This window comes from Rhamphochromis sp. 'chilingali', assembly GCF_963969265.1.
Source record: "Rhamphochromis sp. 'chilingali' genome assembly, chromosome: 3".
Classification (NCBI taxonomy): Eukaryota; Metazoa; Chordata; class Actinopteri; order Cichliformes; family Cichlidae; genus Rhamphochromis; species Rhamphochromis sp. 'chilingali'.
The window spans coordinates 22,194,306-22,218,879 of NC_137931.1; the positions used below are offsets into that span (position 1 = coordinate 22,194,306).

The following is a 24,574-nucleotide window of genomic DNA, read 5'->3' on the forward strand; positions in this document are numbered from 1 at the left end:
TCGGAGAGAAATAAAAAATGTAATCCGATCCATTAAATATCAAAAAAGCACCTCACAAAACTTGAGACACGGCGTAACTCGGCTCATAACCATAGCACGCAGCAGCAGTACCCCTCACGTGATAGAGCCGCTGCGTGTATTTGTAGCCTCGCTAGCAATCCGGCATTTCATCTCCGAGGAAGTTATCCCAGAGAGAAGTAAAGCAAGTGTGTAAGTTCATCTCTGAATGTTTGTAAAGCATTTCCACGTTAAGCTTAGCAACCGATATATGGAGCAACTGCCTCTTCTCTCCCTCCCTCTCCTGTCGTGAAACTGATCAATGATCAGCTGATCGGCTTTTTTGTTGCAAGTCCGTCTCTCTTGTTTGTTTATCTCCCACTTTGCACCAGAAAGAGGAAACCAGCGGCTGAACAACAGCAGCACGTTTAAGCTTGATAATCTGTTGTTAGAATTTATTTAATATTACTTTCTACACCAGGATCTTTTTCTACGTAGCTGACGGCTGGTAACTGTGCAGGGGCGGATCTAGCAAAGTTTAGCCAGGGGGGCCGATAGGGCATTAACGGGGAAAAGGGGGCACAAAGACATACTTTTCTTTCTTATTCTCATTTAAAATGTCGAGCTTTTAATAAATAATTATCTGAATCTTACACCCAAAGTTTTAATCTGATGTAAAATGTATAGAAGTCCATTACTGTATATAGTAACTATTAAGTCTAATATATCCTAGTAAGCTATAGTACTTTTTCCTTTGGGAAGGTACCATCTGTGCAGTCTGCAGTTCTGTTGAAGAAAGATGTTGAATCTATTTAATTATTCTTGAAAAATAATTTATTTCGGTGCATTTTTTTTCCTCACTGCATCAAATTAAAGTTGATTACGTCGATTAAGCATCACGAGGTGGAGGGTGGGGGTGGTTCCCTATTTTTTTTTTTTTTTTGCTGGAGTTTGCAACCCTATTAGGTTGCTTAATATTTCTGCTAAGTACTCTTTAAAATACCAGAATAGGAAGGATGTAGTCGGTTTATTAGATTGATCAGTATTGCTGAACTATGAAATATTTTGGGTGCAGTGTATTTTTTACACACAGGTATAACAGAATAGCTTTAGTGTTGTTTATTTAAACTTGAGTATGAACTTATACAAAATGCAGCAAGATATTAAAAAAAAGTTTTATTTATTAAAAAACACTATATCGGATTCATATCGGTATCGGCAGATATCCAAATTTATGGTATCGGTATCGGACATAAAAAAGTGGTATTGTGCCATCTCTAGTATGTATATATTTACTGAATCTTCACAGCAATTATAATTGTAAACATGTACAATTGCTGCGAGCCAAAGGCTTAGGTCTCAGACATCTTTAAACTCCTTTTTTTCTACTCTTAGCTGAGTATGATGTCATTGAGAGCAGATATCCATTAGCTCCACCCAACTACTTGTTTCTAAGAGGCAGCCAATCACAAGAACGTTGGCTTAAAGGGAGGTTAGACAGCTGCAATTGTTTATTGGAGACACAAACCAAACTTGAGATGTGGCACCAGAGCCCAATGCAAGATAAATAAAGATTATTTTGGACTTTGATTCATGCAAAGCTACTCTGGCAGAGCCCATGAATTAATAGATGGGGATGGAAATGAGTCAGATAGGCCTGTTTGAAGGCTAGAGAAATATAATGGCTAATTAATAAACTTTCCTGTTTTTATCTAACCAAGACAATTACATTTTTCTAAACTTGAAATCCAAAGCAAACTTCTGTTCTTCTCTTCAGAGCTGGTTAGAGTGGATTGGTGAGCTGATGAGCATTTAATAAAGTATTTTCCAGATAAATTCAGCTAACCACAGGATGGACACTTTCCTCCCACTGGGGGAGAAAAACCGCATTGAGAGAGCCGTGGGTAAAAAGTTCAGAGCACTGTGGGAAGTGCATTAGCTGGAAATGAGAATCTCTCCACCTGAGGTTTCATTACAGACTCCAAACATTTGTCAGTGAGTAGAGGGGGTCTGTTATTGTTTCATAAAAACACTTACTCACTTTTCATGATAATTAGTTTAGTTTTAATACTTTTTGCCTCTCTGTTTGACAAACCTCTGGTTCATTTATTGACATCAAACTGCCTCAAGCGTCTCTAACTTTCACCATTTTCATACTTTGTGAATTGCTTTTTAGAGCCAAAGGTTGTTTTTTTGTTTTTTTATTGAGTCCCTGATTTATTTATTTATTTTTTATGTCTGTCACTGTATAAACACATAAGCTAGCTGGAGTGACTCCTGCTGACCTGCATATTCAAATGCAGATGGCTTCTCTGTGTTGGAGCTCAACAGCCTGCAGTGACTCAACATAAACATCCACAACCCCTGTGACAAACTATGGTTGAGGAATAATAATGACTGTAACTGTGAAAAAGGTAATCACTGTTCATGAACATATGATGCTAAAAATGCAGATATTTTTACACGTCTAGGAATCAGATATTTTGCTTGTACAAGAGGAATTTAAATGGCCTTATTTCCTGATCTTCATGATGAAGTCATCAAAGTGTAGCAGGGTGACATCGTCACCATAAGGAATCAAATATGAATAAACCTTAAGACAGTTTTGACTTTTACTAATTGTAAAACTGGTACTGAGAGTTGTTGAAAGAACTTTTCTGTCTGTAAGGTCTTTGGCTTCTATTGCTGTTAGCCTGTGTTAGCTGGTGTTAATGTCTGTTATACTGTTAGCTCTTCTTAGCCTCTGTTAGCTCATATAAGCTGCTGTTAGCCACATTTTGTGAAACTGTCTTTTAAATGGATGAAACATTGTTGAGCTTAGACACTTAGAGAAGTAACTCTCATATGATGTGATAATGTAACCAAACTGTTTATCTGAGGGAAAGTTTGACTTTTAGGACACTTGAGCATAACTTTTGTTGACATAAGGTTAGCTGATAACCAACTGTTGTTGTTTGTTTTTTTCAGCGGCTTGGTCTTAGTGTTAGGAACAAATAAGTAAGTAAGTAAGTAAAGTTTATTTATATAGCACCTTTCACAGACATGTGTCACAAAGTGCTTTACAAGAAAGGCAAGAAAACACAATACAGTCATAAATACATCATAAAACCCCCGGTCTAATTAAAAGCTTTTTGAAATATGTCCCTGTAATGCTCTAAAAGTTAAAACTAGAATTTTAAAATGGATCCTAAATCCAATTGGGCTCTCTTGATCAGGCGGGTCAGTAGCCTCGCTGCAGAGTTTTGAACAACCTGTAGACGAGCCAGCCCTTTCTTGTTTAGACAAGTAAACAGGCCGTCACAGTAGTCGAGTCTTGTAGAGACAAAAGCATGTATTATCATCTCGAGTTCACTTGTTGACATGATGGATCTGAGTTTTGAAATGTTCCTCAAGTGAAAAAAGCAGGTTTTTACTATCTGATTTAAATGTCCCTCCAAAGAAAAAGCTTCATCAAAAATAATGCCTAGGTTTCTAAGGTTATGTTTCTGTGAGGAACCTAAATCATCCAGTCGATGTTTAATAACAGGTATTGTAAGTTTCTGTTTTGGCCGGGTTTAGCTGTAAGCAATTATTGTTCAACCATTGTTTAATGTTAGTTAAACAGTCAATCAGATGAATAGCAAAGGTGGAGTGGTGAACTTGAGCATTTTACTTGTAAGTTTTAATAAATTTATCAAAGAAAGCATGAGTAAACCTTATTTTTTGCCCCAGTTACACAACAAATGGACACTGCGATGCGAAAAGAGTTTTCACACGACGGTGTAGAGTCCTGTGAAAACTTTCTTTTTCATATGACTCTGTATCTGTGATCTGTGACACACTGTGGTGGCAAAATGACATGAAGGCATATAAAGAGTGTGGTAAAATGACTTGAGTGAAATGCTTTATAGTCATGCTTTTGGTAAATATCAGCATGGCAGCAGATAGTCGAATGGAGTCAAAGTGACCCAGACAAATAGACAATAGGGTTCAAATCCAGCTGATTGTTGTTTTGTGGGGGTTTTTGTCGCAGCTGCAGCTCAGCTGGTCTGTTACTAATTGTGGCATTTGTGTTAAAGTGTCCTTGAGTCAAACTCTCAGTGTGTGTATGTGGGAGAAAAATATCTGTCACTGAGGATAATAAAAGCCAATTCACAGCTCTCAAACATTGCATCACCCCCACCACCTGAGTTCACTGACTCTTCTCCTCTTCAATCTTTCCCCGGGCCACGTCGCCACCGCCTCCTCATTACATTTTTCAACCGTGTTGCATAAGACTCGGCCCGTGCTACAGCACAACCTTGATCTGCGGTCGAGGGCTGTGTTGTGTCATTGCATCCCTCCACATCCTTGAGCTCCTGTTCAAGTCTAAATGTGGACAATCTCAAAGGCTTGCGTTGTTTAACTGGCTCCGTGACAGAGTGACAGATTGTGTTTGTATCCAGGCTTGGAGAATGAAAAAAAAGAAAAACCAAAGAAGAAGCAGAATGTAAATAGCAGCTATAGATGGCAGAGCTGAAGAGGAGGGACTCTGGCAATGTGATAGCTAAATTATTGCATTGGTTGTAAATTAGATAACTAAAAACACCCATAACACCTTTCCGGAGACTTGCTGAGAGTGACAGAAGGTGAGAGGAAGAAAGACAGACAGAAGGACAGAGGTGGAGGGGGACGGTGAGAGACGGTCCTCCTGCTCTGGCTGTGAAACACAGACTCACCTCCTGCTGTGTCCTTCCCTTCCACAGAGAGATAATACTAATGGCTAGTCTTGTGGCCTGTGGCTTTTCATAATGGGCTGTGGATGTTTAGTCCTCTACCACACACACGTACACACACGTTGATGTATGTGTAGAAGCAAGCAAGAAGCTGGTGTACGGCTAACTGCTGTTGTTTTTTCGGGTAATTATTGTAATTCTATTAAGTTAATTCAATGATACACCTACCTGAGAACCAATTTTAGTAAATAAATCATTGTTACAATATAATTTATAGTGTGTGTTATGGGAAGTGGCAGTGCAAAGAATGTCAGCGACTGCAAATGACACATCTTTAGTAGTTGCTGATTGGTGCTGAAATGAGATCATCAGTCATGTTTAAGGTCTTTTATAGCCTTTGGTATCACTACCTGCTAATGTAGAGGCTGCAAACAGAAGCATCCTTCACCTGATCTGTAATTTTAGGTCCAGTATTCCAGTATCACCAGTGTGTGAATGTGTGTGTGAATGGGTGGATGATTGCGTATAGTGTAAAGCGCTTTGGGGTCCTTAGGACCAAGTAAAGCGCTATACAAATACAGACCATTTACCATTTTACCATTTTACTGGAAAACCAAAATAATCCTAGTTTGTGACTTTAAAAAGAAATGTTTTCACCCAGTTGGGCTCTTCCATTAGTACCATCACTGAAAATAGGATTTGTGGAGTGAAGATTCGCTTACTGTATGTTGCAAATATACCAGCAATCGTCAGCTGTTGGACAAAAAAAAAAAGACCATATCACCAAAGTCTTTTGGAGAGAACTTTGGTCTAAATGTTATTTTGGTGTCATGACTATACAGTTGTGGTGAGAAGTTTATATCTGTTTATTATGGGCATGAATGAAATGATATTTTTTTTAATGATTTCTTTGAACTTCTCTTTTTCCAGAGTGGAATGATTGCACAGCATGCAATTTAATAACAAGAAGCAGGTGCATAACTTTGAATTTATTTAGGATTTTCTGTAATCCACACCGATCAAATGTATACACTCAGCCACACTAATGTTTGGTGAAATGTCCCTTAGCACATTGACCCTCAACCAGAAACTTTTGGTAGCCATCAACAAGCTTCCGGCATAATTCTGGCTGAAATTTGGCTGCTCTTCTTGGCACAATTGGTAGAGTTCATTTCAACTGGATGGTTTCCTGACATAGACGGACTCTTACGTTTTCCTGACTTTTAAGTGTAGTCCGCAAATTTTCAAATTTTCATGATGCTACCAACATCATGCTTAACAGCTGGCACAGGTTAGGTTTTAAAGCCTCATCTTTACTTTTTCAAACATACCTCTTGTCAATTTGGCCAAAGAGCTCAATCTTTGTCTTGTCTGAACATAAAACTTTGCTGCATAAGGCATTTGGCTCTACTCTGAGCCCCTACTGGATGAGAGCCCTTAGAGTCTTCTGAGGAATCTAATTTCTGTCACTCGTATCCGTCATCTTTTTCTGTCAGTCACTACCCGGGGGTCGTAAAGCAGGATAGGAATATAGATCAACCCAGAGTGGTCACGCCATCCATTTCCAGCTTATTCTATGATATTTATAGTTTTATTTATTGAATCACTTTGAATATTTTCTCCACTTTATAGATAGATAAAATGTTTCTTCTTCTTCTTTAGATTTAGACATATGTCAGCATGAAGACAGTATGCGTATGTAACATGAGGATTTAGGTGTGGTAGTCTTGTTTTGGGAACAATACTCTTGATCTTTTCAGCAGTTTGAACTTAAAAAAATTAGTTATTTTCATCCATCCTTCCTGTGTTTGCTCTGGGGGTACGTGCTCTAAGCAATCAGGAAGAAGATTTGGACGTGTTTGTTTTGCTCTGGTTTCCTGATGAGGCTGAGACATATTATTTTAATGATCTTCAGAACTTGTTTGGCAGCGACTGAACTCAAGAAGCTGCAATCTCACAGCTTAATTTTTTTTCTGTTATTATTATGGTTGAAGTGTTTGCTTTATTTTCACTCAATTTGTCAACCGTGTCTCGAACTGCTTTTATTAGTGTCCTTCATGCTGTTAAATTAGGGCCGAGCAGCTACTGAAGCCTAACAAAGTTATAAGAGGAGAGAAAAGGAAATAAGTCAGAGGTTGTCAAGGAAGCAATTTCCATCATGTGTGAATTACACCCACAACATCTCCAGGAGGCGCAGCAGTAAATTCAAGCCCAGGCCTCGCTCGTCTGCGCTGTCTCTGGGCTCTCATCGCACCTGATCGACATTAGATTTACACCACGCTGCATGTCAGGCAGCAATTTCCCAAATTTATCATCAATCTCAACAAAACAACTAATGGGGCAGGCGACTCTGTAGGTCTGAAAAATTAATTACCACCAAAAACCCACAGTGCAGCGTTTGCCAGAGCGAACAGCTAACTGCTAACTTTATAAACGTGTTCATTATTTTACATCACTACCATCTATACGTCCTCCTCCTCACTAAACCTGCTCTGTCGGTTTGAATGTGCACCTGTTTATCTGCATTTGTGGTGTATTATTGTAATGTATGGACAACTTATGTGTTTTTGAGCTGAGGATGAAGAAAACATCCAGCTGCTTATGCAACAGAGCGATAACGTGTGTGTGTGTGTGTGTGTGTGTGTGTGTGTGTGTGTGTGTGTGTGTGTGTGTGTGTGTGTGTGTGTGTGTGTGTGTGTGTGTGTGTGTGTGTGTGCGCGCGCGCGCGCAATCACTTATGGGTGAGTGCTGCTCAGCTTGTCATACATGATTGCTAATGAGGTTTGGACAAACGAGACTACATCCTTAGTAGAGACTCACATGAGTAAAACATGATTACATAATATAAATAATGTGAGAACAATACTGCACATCCTCTATAAGAGTTCAGGTCGATCGCTGTTACTGGAGCACAGAGACTTCCAGTGGATAAGGGGGCTTCAAGACATGGGCAAAATGGATATGTGGACACCTCAGCATTAAACTTTTATTCTATATCATGTTGAAAATAAGCAGCTACCTCCGGAGTTGAAAATAGATGCAAAAGCTGCAGTTCCTCCAGTGTCCACTTGAGGGTGTCTTGAAAAGTGAGTCAGTCTATGGGGACTATGTTTACAGTCAAAAAAAGGTTTTGATCTCTGTTAGATAATTTCCTTATTTAAATATATGTGATTAATTTTTATTCCATGTTTCACTTCAAAAAGTTACAGTAAGTATTTTTTTAGGTTATTTAATATTAAAAAAAACCATTGTACTCATAAATACACACTGATGAGTATTTCATTGCATCTTCCAGCAAACTGATTCATTCTCATAAACTCAGAATAAATCCATTCAGAATATGTAGGTTTGTGGAGATGAACATCACCATTTTCTGCTAATCACACTTTATATATGTGGCTAGAAACCAGACACATATATGTAGTACACCTTATCAGCATTACAAAGTGTTTCCCACACACTTTTAAGTTTTCAATTTGAAATGGAATGGTTAATAAAACACACCTTTTGAATGCACACTGCAATTTGCTGTCATCTAGTGGTGAGATATTACACAGTGTACCCTTTAAACTTTAAAGGGTACAAATAAAATCTACCTGAACAAAACAAACAGAGCTACCTTGTGGTGATGCCCTTGTGGTGATGCCCGTAGGTAGATTTTATTTGTACTTGTATTTGTACTTGTACTTATTTGAACTTCTGGGGCAGCTGGGGGTGGATTCCAACTGTTGGTAGCTTCCAGCCAAGTCTTATTTGCTTCCTCATATTTAGATGTTGGCCAATATGGTGGTGGAGTGGTGATCACGATTACTTCACAGCAATAAGGTCCTGGGCTCCAATCTACTCACCAACTGGAGCCTCTCTACATCGAGTGTGCTTGGGAATTTTCTGGGTCCTCTGGCTTCCTCCCACACTCCAAAGATGTACATGTTAGGTTAACTGGAGATTCTAAATTGACTGAGAACATGAATGGTTTTTATCTCTCTGTTTTAGCCCTGTGACAGACAGGTTATCTGTCCACAGTGTACCCTGCCTCTCGCTCCATGACAGCTGGGATAGGCTCCAGCCCCCTTGCAGTCCTGAATTGTATAAGCAGTTTAAAAAGTGGATGGCTGTTAAGGTGGTTTCTTTTGGAGATTAGAGTCCAGGCAGACCTTTGACGTCATCGCTGCTGGGTTTTTGTGACGCAGGAAACTAGCCTCTAATTCAACATGGAGAATATTCGTAATGAGGGGTTGTTCTCAAAGCACTTCTTCTTGAATATATACGAACTCCTGCCATTTTCTTCTTTCTCTAAAATTTAAAAGGACAAGGGGAAGGTCAGTGATGACCAGTGACTGCTAGCTTGCGCTGTTGGTATATATTTCTTTAAACAATAAGCTCTAAAATATCTTTATGAATTACTTTTTAGTCATTATCAGGTGAAACATGCCATGCAAGTTGTATATATATATAATTCAATAAATATCAGCCCATTTAAATACTGAATTTGACTTCATGGGGAAAATATCTGGTTGTTTGCATGCTAAATGCTACTTAGTGATCCACAGCAAGTTGTTAAAAGTGTGGTTTTTTTGTCATAAGTGTTTTCAGGCCCATCTTTGCCCACTATTAGTAACAAAGAGGTAACAAAAGCAGTAAGTTTCCAGCACCAAAACAAAGAGGTGAGCAGCAGAGGCTCAGTAAATAGAGCAGATCATCAACTAATCAGAAAGTCAGTGGTTGAAAAAATTATCCAGCTCCTCTAGTCTGTATGTTAAAGGTGAGTTCAATGTAGCTGCACAGTGTGTTCATTTTCCAGCTTTGGCATTTTTCTTTTCAAAAAACAGAGATAATTGTAGCCACTTGCAGTTGGATCAAACCAGCAATATTACGTATTTATGCTAAAAATGGCTGCATCTATTCATGTGTTTTTCTTCTCTAACAATGTGAATGCACATTAGCTTTTTTACGCTGCATTAGAGTACATTCAGCCAGAAAGCTGCCTCTGCTCGTATAGCAGTGAGTGAGTGATTGCCGCTCCTGCAATCAGCCACAAATTCACTCTAAATGAGTTTCAGGAGCTTGTGAAGAGGGAAGGCGAGGGAGGCACAGCTGCTTCTGGTTCAGTGTGGTTAACATGTGAAGCAGAGTGATTTTTCAAGAAATTCAAATCAGAAGTTTACACCATTTTTATTCTGACAGAAACAGACTAAACTTCGAGTAAGAGCTTTTTTAAAATTCTTTATTAATTCAGGCTGTCATCAGTTCACTTCATCTCTCCATAAAAGTAAAACACAGTTGTCATCATTTAAACTTGTGACTTGTCAAAACTCAAATGATCGATTAAAGTACATTTTAAATTAAATTTTATTCCAGATGTAGACGATAGGGACCAGGTCAGCTACCACTCAGCAGAGGCGGAGCCAGACATTTGAAACACCCGGGGCTTAGCCCAAAAGGGTAGTATGCATGTGGGATTTTTTTTTTCCCCTTGGGGCGGGGGGGGGGGGGGGGTTAGAAATGACTGAAAGATTAATAGGCTCTGTTTTGAGTTTTGTTCAAAAAAGAATGACTTCATATAGGGAAAAATATATATCACATGTGCAGGACACCTTAAACTAGTTTTTTAATTAAGCAGCAAGGCAGAACAAGGTCGGGGCTGTATCAAGACACAGGGACTAAACCCCAATTCAACCAGACCCAGAACTGATCCAGAATTAAAACAGGACTACAACAGTTCAAAATCAGGACTACTGAGGACTTAACCAAGACAGAACCAGAATCAGAACTAGATGATAGTAGCACTAAAAATCATCATAGACCTGCACTACACTTATTTTACACAAAGTACAATATTTAGATTGAGAAAAGTTTATATAATTATTTAGCCTTGTTGTGCAAACAAGCCTGCATAACTTAATAAATATAGAATTTGAAAAATAACAAACCTAAAAAGAAACACTAGGTACGAGATACATGAGGACCTATGATACGGTGATACTTTTGGTAAACAACCATTTGACTAACATGTGTGTCTCACCTGCTCTTGTTCATCTCTCTTCTGTCCCCATTCTCCTCTCTCTCTCTTTGTGCTGACAATCAAGCCAAACACCAACATCATCAAATATACAGTTGAAACCAGATATTTACAAACTCTTCAGATCAAAACACAAACACTTTTTTAATTGTAACATCAAATCAGACTAAATGTTTCTTTTTTTAGATTGATAAATATAAAAACATATTTGTTAACTTTAAGAGTAAAGAGAGAAACTATCTGTATTTCTTAATTGCAAATGGCACCAAATTGTATTCAAACTTGAGCCACATTTATGGAGCTCCACAGTTCTTTTCCTGGTGTTTTGGTTGACATCTCTTGATTTTCCCATGTCACAGAAACAGGCTCTGTGTTTTGCCTTATATGCATCCACAGCTGTGCCACCAATTTACTCACATGGACTCTACTAACCTATCAGAAGCTTCTTCAGCTCAGAATGGAATCGTCTGGAGTTTTCTTATTAATTAACAATAAACTTAGTGTACATGTACTCCTAAATTTGATGAAAGTGATAAAAAACAGAAAGCTCTGTCTCTCTTTATTCTGACATTTAACTAATTCAAAATATATTTCAATATTTATCTAAAACAAGTTTACTCTAAATTGATGTTGTACAGTAAAAATGTTTTATGTTTTCTCCCTAAAGTGTATGTAAATATCTGGTTACAAATGTGAATATCCTGCTGTGTATTGAAATCCCTCTTGTTTTGCATAGAAATATACTGAACAACATACAAAGCATAATATATAAAATAACATTTACCTGAGTTTTTCTTTGAAAGAACCCTCTAATGTCCATTCTTATATTTCAGTACATAACTGAAACCGATTTAGTCGGGGAGGGTAAGAACTGAAAATATGAAATAAACACACGTAAGCTAAGACTCTCTAAAAAAAAATAGCATTTGTTCGGCTTTTCATTTCGCCATTTGTTGATTCACTTGAAGAGCAAGTAACGTAATATTGGTCAAGTGATCAGTTTGATATCAATCTTTCGTGATGCACCGTCATATTTACATTATTTGTACGGTACGAATGATTTGCTTTGGTACCTGGTCAAACTTAAGCTCTCCTTAGAATGGCTGGCTCAGTCTCTCCAACAGCGCACTCACGGGCAGCAGCTGCCCCGCCCCCTCGCTCAGTCGCTTAGTGCCTGAGCTTGGATCATACCAATATCAGGGGGGGATTCACGCACAGTCGTAAATTCCCACAGTGTGCACTATGTGCTTCGAATATTGTGTGTACTTTTTGTTTTATACAGTTGTCAGCCAGGCATCTAACTATGAAAAAATTACACTCCAAAATACCCCGGGCTTCTGACAAAACAACCCGGGCTTAAGCCCAGTAAGCCACCCCCACGCTCCGCCCCTGCCACTCAGAGGCAGTTCCTGTCTTGATATAATTACTTTGGTGCCTCAAGATGGGAAGTTAAGTTGGTCAAGTTGGGAATTACATGCAATACTTTAAAACTGTCAGTACTGTTTGTGGCATTACAGCTATTAATTGTAATAAACTGGTGAAATTTGCAAATCTGCTACTGTCTACATAGACAGAAGGTCAACCAGAATCTCACACACTCAAAAAAAATATGCCCCAAATTGCTGACTTGAACTAATTTAATTACATGTAATATTTGTGTGTGATTTTGTCACAGAAGTCCAAAGTAATGTTAAAATTAATGGAATCTGATCAAGGGAAATTTACTTGATTGTTATATATGTAGTTATATGTAGTTCAGAGTTGCACTCAGACTGATTGCAACATGTTGGCATGTTGGAGACAGGTTGCCTCTCACAAAGTGAAGTATGCAACTATTCAGAAGGTGAATGTGTTGCACGCTCTCAGGCAACCACTATTTTTGTTTTCCTAGTTTCAAAGAGGTTGCCGTCCTGTTTTGACTCCATGGTCATCTCAGTCACAGAACACAGAATCCACTTTAAGGGCACAAAATCATCATCAACCAGCAAACTTCTGAGGGAAACTTTGTCTTTAATGCATTTTGAATGAATCGCTGGTTCTTTACAGAGTAATGAATACATGGAAAATGTACATTTTAGTCCTCTGTACACTAACGATCCAAGAAAGTCTGCAAGACTAGAAGTTCAGTCAAAGTTTTTTTTCACTGAACATCTTCTCATACTCCTTCCCGATGCCGTCAGCTGGGACAGCCACATTTATAAAAACTGCCTTTTTTTTCTCCCGTGTCTGGCGTATCTTTCTTTGGTTGGTTGGCCAGCAGCGGCTTATCTGTCTGGAACTTGAGGTCCCACAGGACTTGAGCGCTGGAGTGGAGTGTCCCAGTGGGACTTGTGAGCTTTTAACGAGCACAAATGTTCCTGTACACTATTACACAATTACTGTCATGAGCAGCTGGACTGTCCTAGAGCTTCTTTGCACACGTGCACCTTCAGTGCTGCCTCTGTGACACTTACTGTGCTCAGGGCATGAGTTTGCAGCCATGATCAGAACACTTGCCTTTTCTTGCCCCACTGGTAGGACTTCTTGAAGTCAGCCTCATCCTTTATCTGTTGATGGTACATGAAGAGGTTTGGTCTTCGTGGTGTTACCACTTACCCCTCATCACTTGTCTTCTTGTCCACATGTTCTTGTTGTCTTGGTTCTGCACTTTGTCTGGAACCCTCCACATATTGAGTCTAAAATTTTTCTGGTAATTTAAATTTTTTTTAGCAAGATAACAGACAATCACATGAACTGAACTTGGGCTTTATTGTGGTATCTTGTGGTCTGTATCTAATTCTGAGTGTACTGTTTTTTTAAAAACATGTTTTCCTGGCTCTTTTATGTCTTACGTATTTTTCTCTCCATTATCAGATTCACAGGTGGTTTACAGGAACCAGGATGGAGATGTCATCAAGTTTGACTTTGACCTGAATGACACACACGTTCTCCTCAGCAACAGCATATTTGTGAGTGTTTTTACACTTTCTTTATTTAAACATATTAAATATTCCAATACACGCCCATGCGCCTGAGCTGTTATATTCTATGAATGCCATTTTACTTCACTGTTAGGTGATTGCCAAGGAATGTGATGTGTGAATATACATACTAGTGCAGGGGTCAGCAACCTTTAACACCCAAAGAGCCATTGGACCCGGGTTCCACACAAAGGAAAACACTGGGAGCCGCAGATACTTTTTGACATCTAACATGAAGATAACACTGTATATATTGTTTTTTACCTTTATGCTTTGTGTGAACAACTAAGGTGTGTTGCTTATGAAATTCATGAAGTGCTACAGAGAAAATTACATTTTATTCATGTAATTAACACATTTTGAACTCTTAAAGAAATATAACCAAAGGAAAGACACCCAGCTGAACTAAAATGATCCAGCAAACAAAAACTGTTGTGAGCCGCCACCCTTATATCGCCTTTGGGCTTTTGGAGCCTTGACCTGACTTTTAAAAAATAATTGGAAAAAAAGCACTATGCTGCTAAAAGATGAAAAATAGATATTTGCAAAATTCTGCCTAAATATGTATTTTACCTGGTTAATGTGTGTGGCGGGGCGTGGTCTGCAGCGCCGCTTAGGGGAGGCGGACGCACCTGAGCGGCACCCGCAATCACGCCTCGCCACCTTAACGTCTGTGCTCTCTATGCTGTTGTGTTGGTGTGTGTCGGGCTGTGAGCTGCAAAGCTACAGCCGGCTGTATACGTACAGCAACCGTGTGTGAAAAGTGGTCAATAAAGAGATGCTGAAAAGCATGTTCATGCAAATATCGTCGGGTCTGCCATGATATGTTTACAATGGGACTTATTTTGAGCGATGAAAAAATAATAGAATATAATTTTATTTTTATATTTCAATATCACAATAATCTTCCAATTTAGAACTACAAGTTAAAAAATGAACTAACACAAAAAATACACTTCAGCTAAATACTTCTAAGTTATTTTCCCAAACCACGCGGAGCCGCAGTATAAGGACTAAAGAGCCGCATGCAGCCCCGGAGCCGCAGGTTGCTGACCTCTGTATAGTGTATAGAGTAGGGCTGCTCGATTATGGCAAAAATGCTAATCACGATTATTTTCACTGCAATTGAGATCTCGATTATTTGATGATATTTATTTAACAATAACAATGTATTGAATAATGACTTTAAAGATTGTCAAAAAATAATTTAAAATAGTGTACAAATACTGATAACAGTGCAAATGTTTGCAATATAAAAAATAAATGAAAAATGTAAACATCTATGTTTAGTGAACTTCAAAATACTGCACAATATTTATGCATACAAATCAAGGCAAGCTGTGTAGCCACACAATGCACAATTGCATCAAACTGACATTGAGGTATGTCAACTAAAGTTGCTGCTCCTTCATTCTTTGATCGTATGTCACTTTGTGAGCGGTCTTCACACTATGTCTACTTGATCCACGTCTGACTCCGTGAACCCATAATGTTTCCACACCACTGAAGTTTTTTTTACCTCTCTTTTCAACCAACGGCAGTCACTCTCCTCCCCAAATAACTTCTGCTTAGCTTTCCGAGCTTCCCTCGGGTCCTCTTAATTGTTGTGACGCGTGTTCGAATCGCAGAGAGGTGCGCTCGTTTTACCACACAGAGCAGCGCGAGAGTAAAGCACGAGGGAGGTGCTAATAACTGTTTACAACTTGCATAGTTCCCATTTCTGTATAACTGTATATCTCAGATTTCTGTAAAGTTATTTATTTCATATTCTGTATAGTTTTTCATATTTATATCCTGTTCATATCCTGTACATAGCTTGTACTCACTACAGCCTGTACATACTTATAGTTATAGAATATTCACAACATACTTCATACCGTGTACATTATAACATACCATAATAGACCCATTTCTGTAATATACTTACATATCTATATTATTGCTAATATATATATTGTAATATATCTATATCACTAAAGCACTTCTGGATGGATGCAAACTGCATTTCGTTGCCCTGTACCTGTGCATGTGCAATGACAATAAAGTTGAATTCTATTCTATTCTATTCTAATAATCAGCTCAGTCATTTTTAATGATCGTTGAAAGCCCAGATCGTAATTTAGATTAAAATTCGATTAATTGAGCAGCCCTACCCAATAGTTATGTTTTGTGGACATAAAGGAGATCATTTCATTAATTTGAAATGATATAATGGTTTTAGAAGGTGTTCTAGATGTGTAAAAGCTACAAAAGGGTAATTTTAGTATGTTGGTAGGGTTAGTAATATCTGATTTAGATAAGAACCTAATATTCAAGTTTTGGGGATATAAATTAGATGTTAATGTTACAAAATTAAAACGATATAATGGTTTTTAAAAGACTATAAATGGCACATTTTAGCCTAATGCTAGGTGGTTGCTTTGCAGAATGATACCATCTTAATATCAGATGTAGCTGAAAGCCTTCAGGGGTCAAAGATGTACCTCTATACAAAGTTTGATTACTCAACCTCTGATCATGCACACGTTAAAACACAAATATCATCTTTTAGGACTTAAAGAAAACAGAATTACAGAACTGGCACAGTAAATTGGACACTGGCCTTGCGATCTTACTTCTGTCTAGTGCTCATCACAAAGCTTTCTCTTCTACTGTCTGGCTGCTGGGTCCCCAGAGGCTGCAGGAAACAAGTCTCATCCCTGCTTTATCTGCACAATAAAAATACAGTAGCCTCCTGGTGAAGACGCTGGTTGCCCGGCTGTCTGCACTGCGGACAAACTCAAACCTCTCTTTAAGGTTGATCCTCACCTCAACTTACCTGGAAAAGAGGATTTGACGTGTGAATTATAATTTTAGATAATTCTCTAAAACCTGATGCGAGCACACAAATGAACATTCATCATGAGTTGTCACACATGTATTACTTCCAGGAATTTTAAATTATTCCAGTGCAGGGCTAAATTGGCTGCTTTCTAATTGCATCATTATAATCCTGTTGGTGTTCCATCATCACAATCATAAACCATTTATTCTCAGCCGCGCTGTCACCGGGAAGCATGTTTCTACATCAACATGCTTAAATGAGTAGCTCCATGATGAAATCAAAAGACAGAGGTGGCCTCGGTGATGAGAAGTCATAGTCTTGACCAGAGGCGGAGCCAGACATTTGAAACACCCGGGGCTTAGCCCAAAAGGATAGTATGCATGTGGGATTTTTTTTTCCCTTGGGGGGGGGGGGGGGGGGGGGGGAGTAGAAATGACTGAAAGATTAATTGGCTCTGTTTTGAGTTTTGTTCAAAAAAGAATGACTTCATATAGGGAAAAATATATATCACATGTGCAGGACACCTTAAACTAGTTTTTTAATTAAGCAGCAAGACAGAACGAAGTCGGGGCTGTATCAAGACACAGGGACTAAACCCCAATTCAACCAGACCAAGAACTGATCCAGAATTAAAACAGGACTACAACAGTTCAAAATCAGGACTACTTGGGACTTAACCAAGACAGAACCAGAATCAGAACTAGATGATAGCAGCACTAAAAATCATCATAGACCTGCACTACACTTATTTTTTAATTTTACCAAAGTACAATATTTAGATTGAGAAAAGTTTATATAATTATTTAGCCTTGTTGTGCAAACAAGCCTGCATAACTTAATAAATATAGAATTTGAAAAATAACAAACCTAAAAAGAAACACTAGGTACGAGATACATGAGGACCTATGATACGGTGATACTTTTGGTAAACAACCATTTGACTAACATGTGTGTCTCACCTGCTCTTGTTCATCTCTGTTCTGTCCTCATTCTCCATCTCCCTCTCTGTTCCTCTCTCCCTCTTTGTGCTGACAATCATCAAATATACAGACATTTACAAACTCTTCAGATAAAAACACTTTTTAATTGTAACATCAAATCAGACTAAATGTTTATTTTTTTAGATTGATAAATATAAAAAACATATTTGTTAACTTTAAGAGTAAAGAGAGAAATCGTCTGTATTTCTTAATTGCAAATGGCACCAAATTGTATTCAAACTGAGCCACACTTATGGAGCTCCACAGTTCTTTTCCTGGTGTTTTGGTTGACATCTCTTGATTTTCCCATGTCACAGAAACAGGCTCTGTGTTTTGCCTTATATGCATCCACAGCTGTGCCACCTGTTTACTCACATGGACTCTACTAACCTATCAGAAGCTTCTTCAGCTCAGAATGGAATCGTCTGGAGTTTCTTATTAATTAACAATAAACTTAGTGTACATGTACTCCTAAATTTGATGAAAGTGATAAAAAACAGAAAGCTCTGTCTCTCTTTATTGTGACATTTAACTAATTCAAAAGATATTTCAATATTTATCTAAAACAAAAGTTTACTCTGAATTGATGTTGTGCAGTAAAAATGTTTTATGTTTTCTCCCTAAAGTGTAAATATCTGGTTACAAATGTGAATATCCTGCTGTGTACTGAAATCCCTCTTGTTTTGCATAGAAATATACTGAACAACATACAAAGCATAATATATAAAATAACATTTACCTGAGTTTTTTCTTTGAAAGAACCCTCTAATGTCCATTCTTATATTTCAGTACATAACTGAAACCGATTTAGTCGGGGAGGGTGAGAACTGAAAATATGAAATAAACACACGTAAGCTAAGACTCTCTAAAAAAAAATAGCATTTGTTCGGCTTTTCATTTCGCCATTTGTTGATTCACTTGAAGAGCAAGTAACGTAATATTGGTCAAGTGATCAGTTTGATATCAATCTTTCGTGATGCACCGTCATATTTACATTATTTGTACGGTACGAATGATTTGCTTTGGTACCTGGTCAAACTTAAGCTCTCCTTAGTATGGCTGGCTCAGTCTCTCCAACAGCGCACTGACGGGCAGCAGCTGCCCCGCCCCCTCGCTCAGTCGCTTAGTGCCTGAGCTTGGATCATACCAATATCAGGGGGGGATTCACGCACAGTCGTAAATTCCCACAGTGTGCACTATGTGCTTCGAATATTGTGTGTACTTTTTGTTTTATACAGTTGTCAGCCAGGCATCTAACTATGAAAAAATTACACTCCAAAATACCCCGGGCTTCTGACAAAACAACCCGGGCTTAAGCCCAGTAAGCCACCCCCACGCTCCGCCCCTGGTCTTGACCCATGCTCGATAGCTGCATAGACAAACAGCTTCAGCATCTAAACCGAGCACTGGCCTGTCTTGCTGCACAGCTTCCCTCGGTCAGCTGTGCACCTAATTTTTTGCAAATAATTGCAAAAACGACACATAAGGCAAAAAGTGGCACTAGAAGTGATGCATGCTGTTTAATTTTTAAGCCTGCCTAATTATTCAGACTCTGCAAAATTTTGAAATGCTGTCTATAAAATGTTGGTCTACCACTTCGTATACCAGAAATGTCACAACCTGCTGAGGTTCCCGTGTGGTTTTGTGACCTTTATCTGCCACATTAGCTTCTACCTGCTGCATTAGTTTTCTTTTCTTTTTTTCATCATTGTCCTGGGGCAAAACCTGGAAAAAAGCTGGGGTGAAAATAGAACAGCAACCTCCAGATTTTACCTCAACTAGGAAAAATCAGAATCAGAATTTGACGCTTGACCATAAAACCCAACACCCTCCTGTTGGTGGCTCAGCTCTCAGCAACTTAATTCTTCCAGCCCTTCTCCTCCCTTTGATACCAGCAAGAGGCTCTTTCTGCTGCTTCCCTAATCCTGCACACAGCTGTCTTCAATTCATTCCCTTTTTACCCCACTTCTACAGAAAACAGCTGTGCTTGCCACCCTCTCTGTCTGCACTCTTTGATAATGTCTTGGTATTTATTTATTTTAGGGTTTTCCTTTCCTGAGCCTCATCACAGCCTTCTTCCAGTGGCACAGTAAAGTCCATAAAGATGACCTTCTTAACCTGGTCTGATCGTGCTGGCAGAGGTCTGAAAACAGCTGTGTGTTCGGCTGATAGAGTTTGGGAGGTTGAGCAAACAAGAATGGGAGAAACTTCCCAAAAATAGGTGTTCCAAGCTTGTAGCATCAAAAGTCTTGAATACCTATATACATATTTTGTTTTTTTTTTAATTTTGAATGAAGTTGCAAAAAATTTCAAGCTAACTTTTGTGACTTTGTCATCATGGGTTATTGTGATTGGAATTTTGAGGTACAAAATGAATTGAATCCATTTTGGAATACAGCTGTAACATGACAAAATGGGAAAGAGGTGAAGCGTTGTAGACTTCAGTGAAGCATCACAATAAGAGCAGAGTCCCAACATTGGTAGGAAGTAGGACAGCAGCCTGGCAGTTGTGGAGATGAAGCAAGTGGAGAGTTGGGTCAAATGGTGAAATATATATCTGACCTATGGAACTTATGTTTAAGCTAAAAAACAAATACAGAACTTAATCGATTTAGGAGGAAGTTTATCTATTAACACTTGGTAACTAACCTTATCAGGATGCAATATTGCCGCACAATACCAGTGCTCAATCAATTTTTTTCGCCCCACTCCTACCAGTTGTCCATTCCTGCCTCCTGAGTGCTTGAGCTCTCTGTTATCTTTTTTTTTGCTATTGTTTGCTTGCTTGATATAAATGTGGACTGAGCAAAAAAACATAAAAAAAATCTTCTCCTCTTCTTCTATTTCTTTTTTTTCAATCAGGTTTCTTTCAAGGTGGCAAAGTACTCCCTGTCTGCAGATCTAAAGTATGCACTCTTTGCCTATGACGTCAAACGGGTGAGTTTTACATTAAAATGCATCCACAACCCACTATGATAAATCAAAATCCCCTGAACATCACATAAAAAAGAGCAAACAGAACAGATGGTGCATTTTTTATTTGCTTCCTCGTGAGCACACACCCTACGGCAGGAGTTCATCCTCACTGTCACAAACCTTTTGTTTCATTTCCAGCCAGGACGGTACTGACACTGCTGTGAAATACCGATTCTGCTTTCATTCACTTATATGCATGCAGCAACCTGATGTTTTTATTCCTAATCATGCTGTTTTGTTCTCAGACAAACTGTTTTTCAAACCCATAAAAAAATGGAAGCGACATAAATTAAAAGCATTCACTTTAGACTGAGCATACACCAGCTGATTGCAAAACACAATACTTACCGCGCTGCACGCGCCCACCGTTTCTCTGTGAGTATAAAGAGCTGCACCTGTGCTGAGCAGGTGTGTGTTTATTTGCGGTGAGCCTGTGTGCCTCTGCCCTTCCTGTGCATTTTCACTCTGTCTCTCAGTATTTTTGTGTTTTTCTGTTTGTTAGCGGTCAGTCATCCACCACGAAGCTCTCCTCCCCTCACAGGTTTTCCATTGATTTTTAGATTTGTTTGCAAAGCGATGCATCCAGGCTTTAGAAAGTCTGCAGCAACTGAAAAACTCTGAGGTGGATGTTTGTACATCCTGCACTGGGGTCTGCAACACCAGTTTAAGGGCCTCTCAGCAGGATGGATCGGTGTTTGTTACCATAAAAAAAAACCACACCTTGGAACATCTTCTGTTTATATAGAAACATGTAAACAGCTTTATTTTCAATGAGCTTTACGTTTTTAATATACCCTCCACTTATCGCACCCCTGTTTACCATCTACTGCAACATGATATCCCCTTAAGTACAATTAAAGCCTCTTCCTGAGGTTTTTAGTTGCACTCAGTTGAATTTCTTCCAGTTCAAGTTTGTTTTATTCCTTAGTTAATATTCCAATATTTATATTAAGCTTGGATTACATAGTGAGGGCATACTTAATATATTCAGATACATGGTGCTGTAAGAGGAGTCTTCTGACTTTAAAGGCACTTTTGGGGGAAATTAAATCAGAAAACCTAAAGTGTGGTTTGTGGTTTCCAGTGAATTAAATCATTCATGCAACTTTAAAGGGCCAAAATTGCACAAACAACATGATTTAATCTCCTGTATTTTTCCAGTATTTGAGAATTTTAAATTCCTACCTCAAGAGCAAGCAGTTTTTAAGTGATACCATGGATTTGAGGGCCAAAAACACAAAAGATAAGTGTCAGGAGAGAGATCTGGACTAGGAGTCAAACTGCCGGTGTTACAGTTTAAAAGCAAATGTTTAACCACCCAAGCCTCCACTGCTTTACAGTCGGCATTTATAAATGTGCCACATGATGTGAAGTGGTATCTAAAATGTTGTAACAAAGAGTGAAAAAACATTTAGTACTTTCCTTGTTCAAGTTGTCAAATTTGCATTTTTATGTGTTTTTGTGACAATTTCATGGCCCCAACTTTGTGGCAACAGTTTAGGGTTGGCCCCTTCTTTTTGCAGCATGCACACCAGTGCACAAATCAAGGTCCATAAAGACATGGACTGATGTCACAAATGTGCTTCTGGAAGAACCGGTCAAAAATTCCCAGAAGAGCTGAAGCTGTTATAGCTGCAAATGGTGGACTGACCTATCAAACCCTATGGATTAAGAATGGGGCGTCACTCATGTTCATACATGTTTGAAGACAAACAAACTAATACTTTTGGCTGTATAGTTTAAGTCCATTCTCACTGCTTCCAGTGTAATTAAGTGGGTAAATAGCACCCTGGTGCTGCCAATCAAATGGACTTGATTAGTTAATGATCAGCAAGTATGAGCACCTCTATAAAAGCAGAACTTTTGGCATTTTGCATACTCAGAAAAACTGCCAAAAACCCAAGAATTACACCTCAGACTCTACAGGCCTTAATTAGCATGTTAAATGTTAAATTTCACGAGAGTACAATTAAAAAAGACTGAACAAGTATGGCGTGTTTGGGAGGATTGCCTGAAAAAAACCTCCTCTCTTTAAAAAGAACATGGCAACACAGCTTAGGTCTGCAAAGCTACATCTGAACAAACCACAAGACTTCCATAACAATGTCCTTTGGACAGATGATATCAAAGTGGAGTTGTTTGATGATAATGCACAAAACTAGACCCAACATCAGCACAAATACCTCATACCATCTGTCAGCACATGGTGATGGGGTGTTGATTTGGGCTTGTTTTGCAGCCACAGGACCTGGACAGCTTGCAGTCATTGAGTCGACTCTGAACAACACGTAAAGTATGCTAGAGTCAGATGTAGGGCAAGTTGAACAGCTAAAGCTTGGACCAAACTGAGTCATGCAACAGGACAATGATCTCAAGCACAGCGACAAAAAGCAATGGGTGGAAAAAAAATTCAAGATGCTGTAGTAACCAGTCAAACTTCAGACTTCAACCTGATTGAAATCCTTTGATCTGATATCCTTAAGAGAGCTGTGCATAAATGAAACCTTGCAAACTTCATTGAACCGAAGCAACATTATAAAGATGAATGGACCAAAATTCCTCCACAACATTGTAAAGAATGATAAAGTTAGGCAGAAAACAATTACTTCAAATTTTTGCTGCTAAAGGTGGTTCTACACTTTTCACACTTGCCTAGTTTATTTCACCACATTCATTTGTTGGGTGGGTGGAATCAATGGATCCGGTAACATTATTCTTAACTTAAAATTGTTGAACAAAGCCTACAGTAAGAGCCAGTACCCCCAGTGCTTCTGATAAAATACAGTATACCCAAATTTGCATGATTCGTTTCCCATTGACTTGAAGTGAACCTGGGGGCCAGTCCACTGGCAGTGGTAATTCATGAATATGCAGATGTTCTGTAAATAGCTTCTAAAAATCCTGCTCGCGGACAAGAGGGGAATCTGGGCTGTAAGGAGAGATTGATGAAGATAGATTGAGACAGCTTTTGCTGAGCAAAATGTCAGTATGATCAATATTTGTAAGAAAAAGCAAAACACAAGACAAATAGTGCAATAACACAAGATATTTAAGCCAGAATGGATGACGTGTCAGTTCATAGCATCATTGGGTCGATAAAGATGACTTTACTGAAGCATTTGTAAACATACATCATTTTAAGCATCATAGCGAAGGTCAGTCAGTCAGCAGCAATCTGTGAAAAGCAGATTAATCTGTAAAGCACAACTCGTCCAGTTTCCTTGGTATCGTTTGATAAAGATGTGTTACACCTATTCCACACGTGAACACATGTGTGTTAGTACGTAAAAAAGAGCCTGCTTTTATTTTGACCGCTGTGTCCTGAAATCCTCCTATTTAATAGAAGTTAAGTACAAATCCTTGGAGTGTATTATAACCCTTAAGTTTTACACTTGCATATTTTGCCAGCAAGCTAGGTTTTGTTAAGTGTGTTATTAGAAAAAGAGCCAAGTGCAAAAAGAAGAATTTTAAGCTGCTTAATGAGAGAAAAATCAAAACAGCTAACACTGAAAAAGACTGTTATAACCTGTTTCTACCAGAAACACACAAAAAACATGATGTCCGTTACTCAAATTTTTGGGTTAGCAATTTAAAATTAGAATGAAACACAATGGGAATACAAAAGGAATAAACAAGTGCTTGGGTGTGGCTGTGGCTCAGGTGGTAGAGCAGTTCAGCTACTGGTTGGAAGGTTGGTGGTTCAATTCTTGGCTTCCCCAGTCTGCATGCCAAATATCCTTGGGCAAGATACTAACCCCAAGTTGCCCTCCGATGCGTTCATTGGAGTGTGAATGTAGTTTAGTTTGCACTTGTGTTTAGAAGTGTTTGTATGAATGGGTGAATGAGGCATGTTGTATACAGCTTTGAGTACTCTGGGAGAGTAGAAAAGCGCTTTATAAGAATCAGTCCATTTACCATTTACAAACCTATCAAGAAAAGCAAGTGGAGAACAAAAGCCAATATAGAAAACAGAACCAAAATACAAAACAAAAAAACCACCAAACATCCCCAAAATAACTCAAGAACTCGAACATTAACCATACTCAAAACAAGAACAACCACGAGCTCCTAAAATAAGAACACAAGCAGAGAACAGAATTTACCAAAATAAAACAGGAAGTGAC

The 24,574-nt window shown here is 38.6% G+C and overlaps 1 protein-coding gene across 4 annotated transcripts in view; it reads left to right on the top strand.

Moving 5' to 3' along the window:
• The window catches only part of LOC308393761 (inactive dipeptidyl peptidase 10-like), a 148,044-nt gene that overhangs the window by 88,517 nt on the left and 34,953 nt on the right, over window positions 1–24,574 (top strand). For all 4 annotated transcript variants that reach the window (XM_080877735.1, XM_080877736.1, XM_080877734.1 and 1 more), the window contains 2 exons: window positions 13,564–13,658; window positions 20,337–20,411. In XM_080877735.1, coding sequence (XP_080733861.1) covers window positions 13,564–13,658; window positions 20,337–20,411 — 170 coding nt within the window. The remainder of the gene's footprint in view (window positions 1–13,563; window positions 13,659–20,336; window positions 20,412–24,574) is intronic.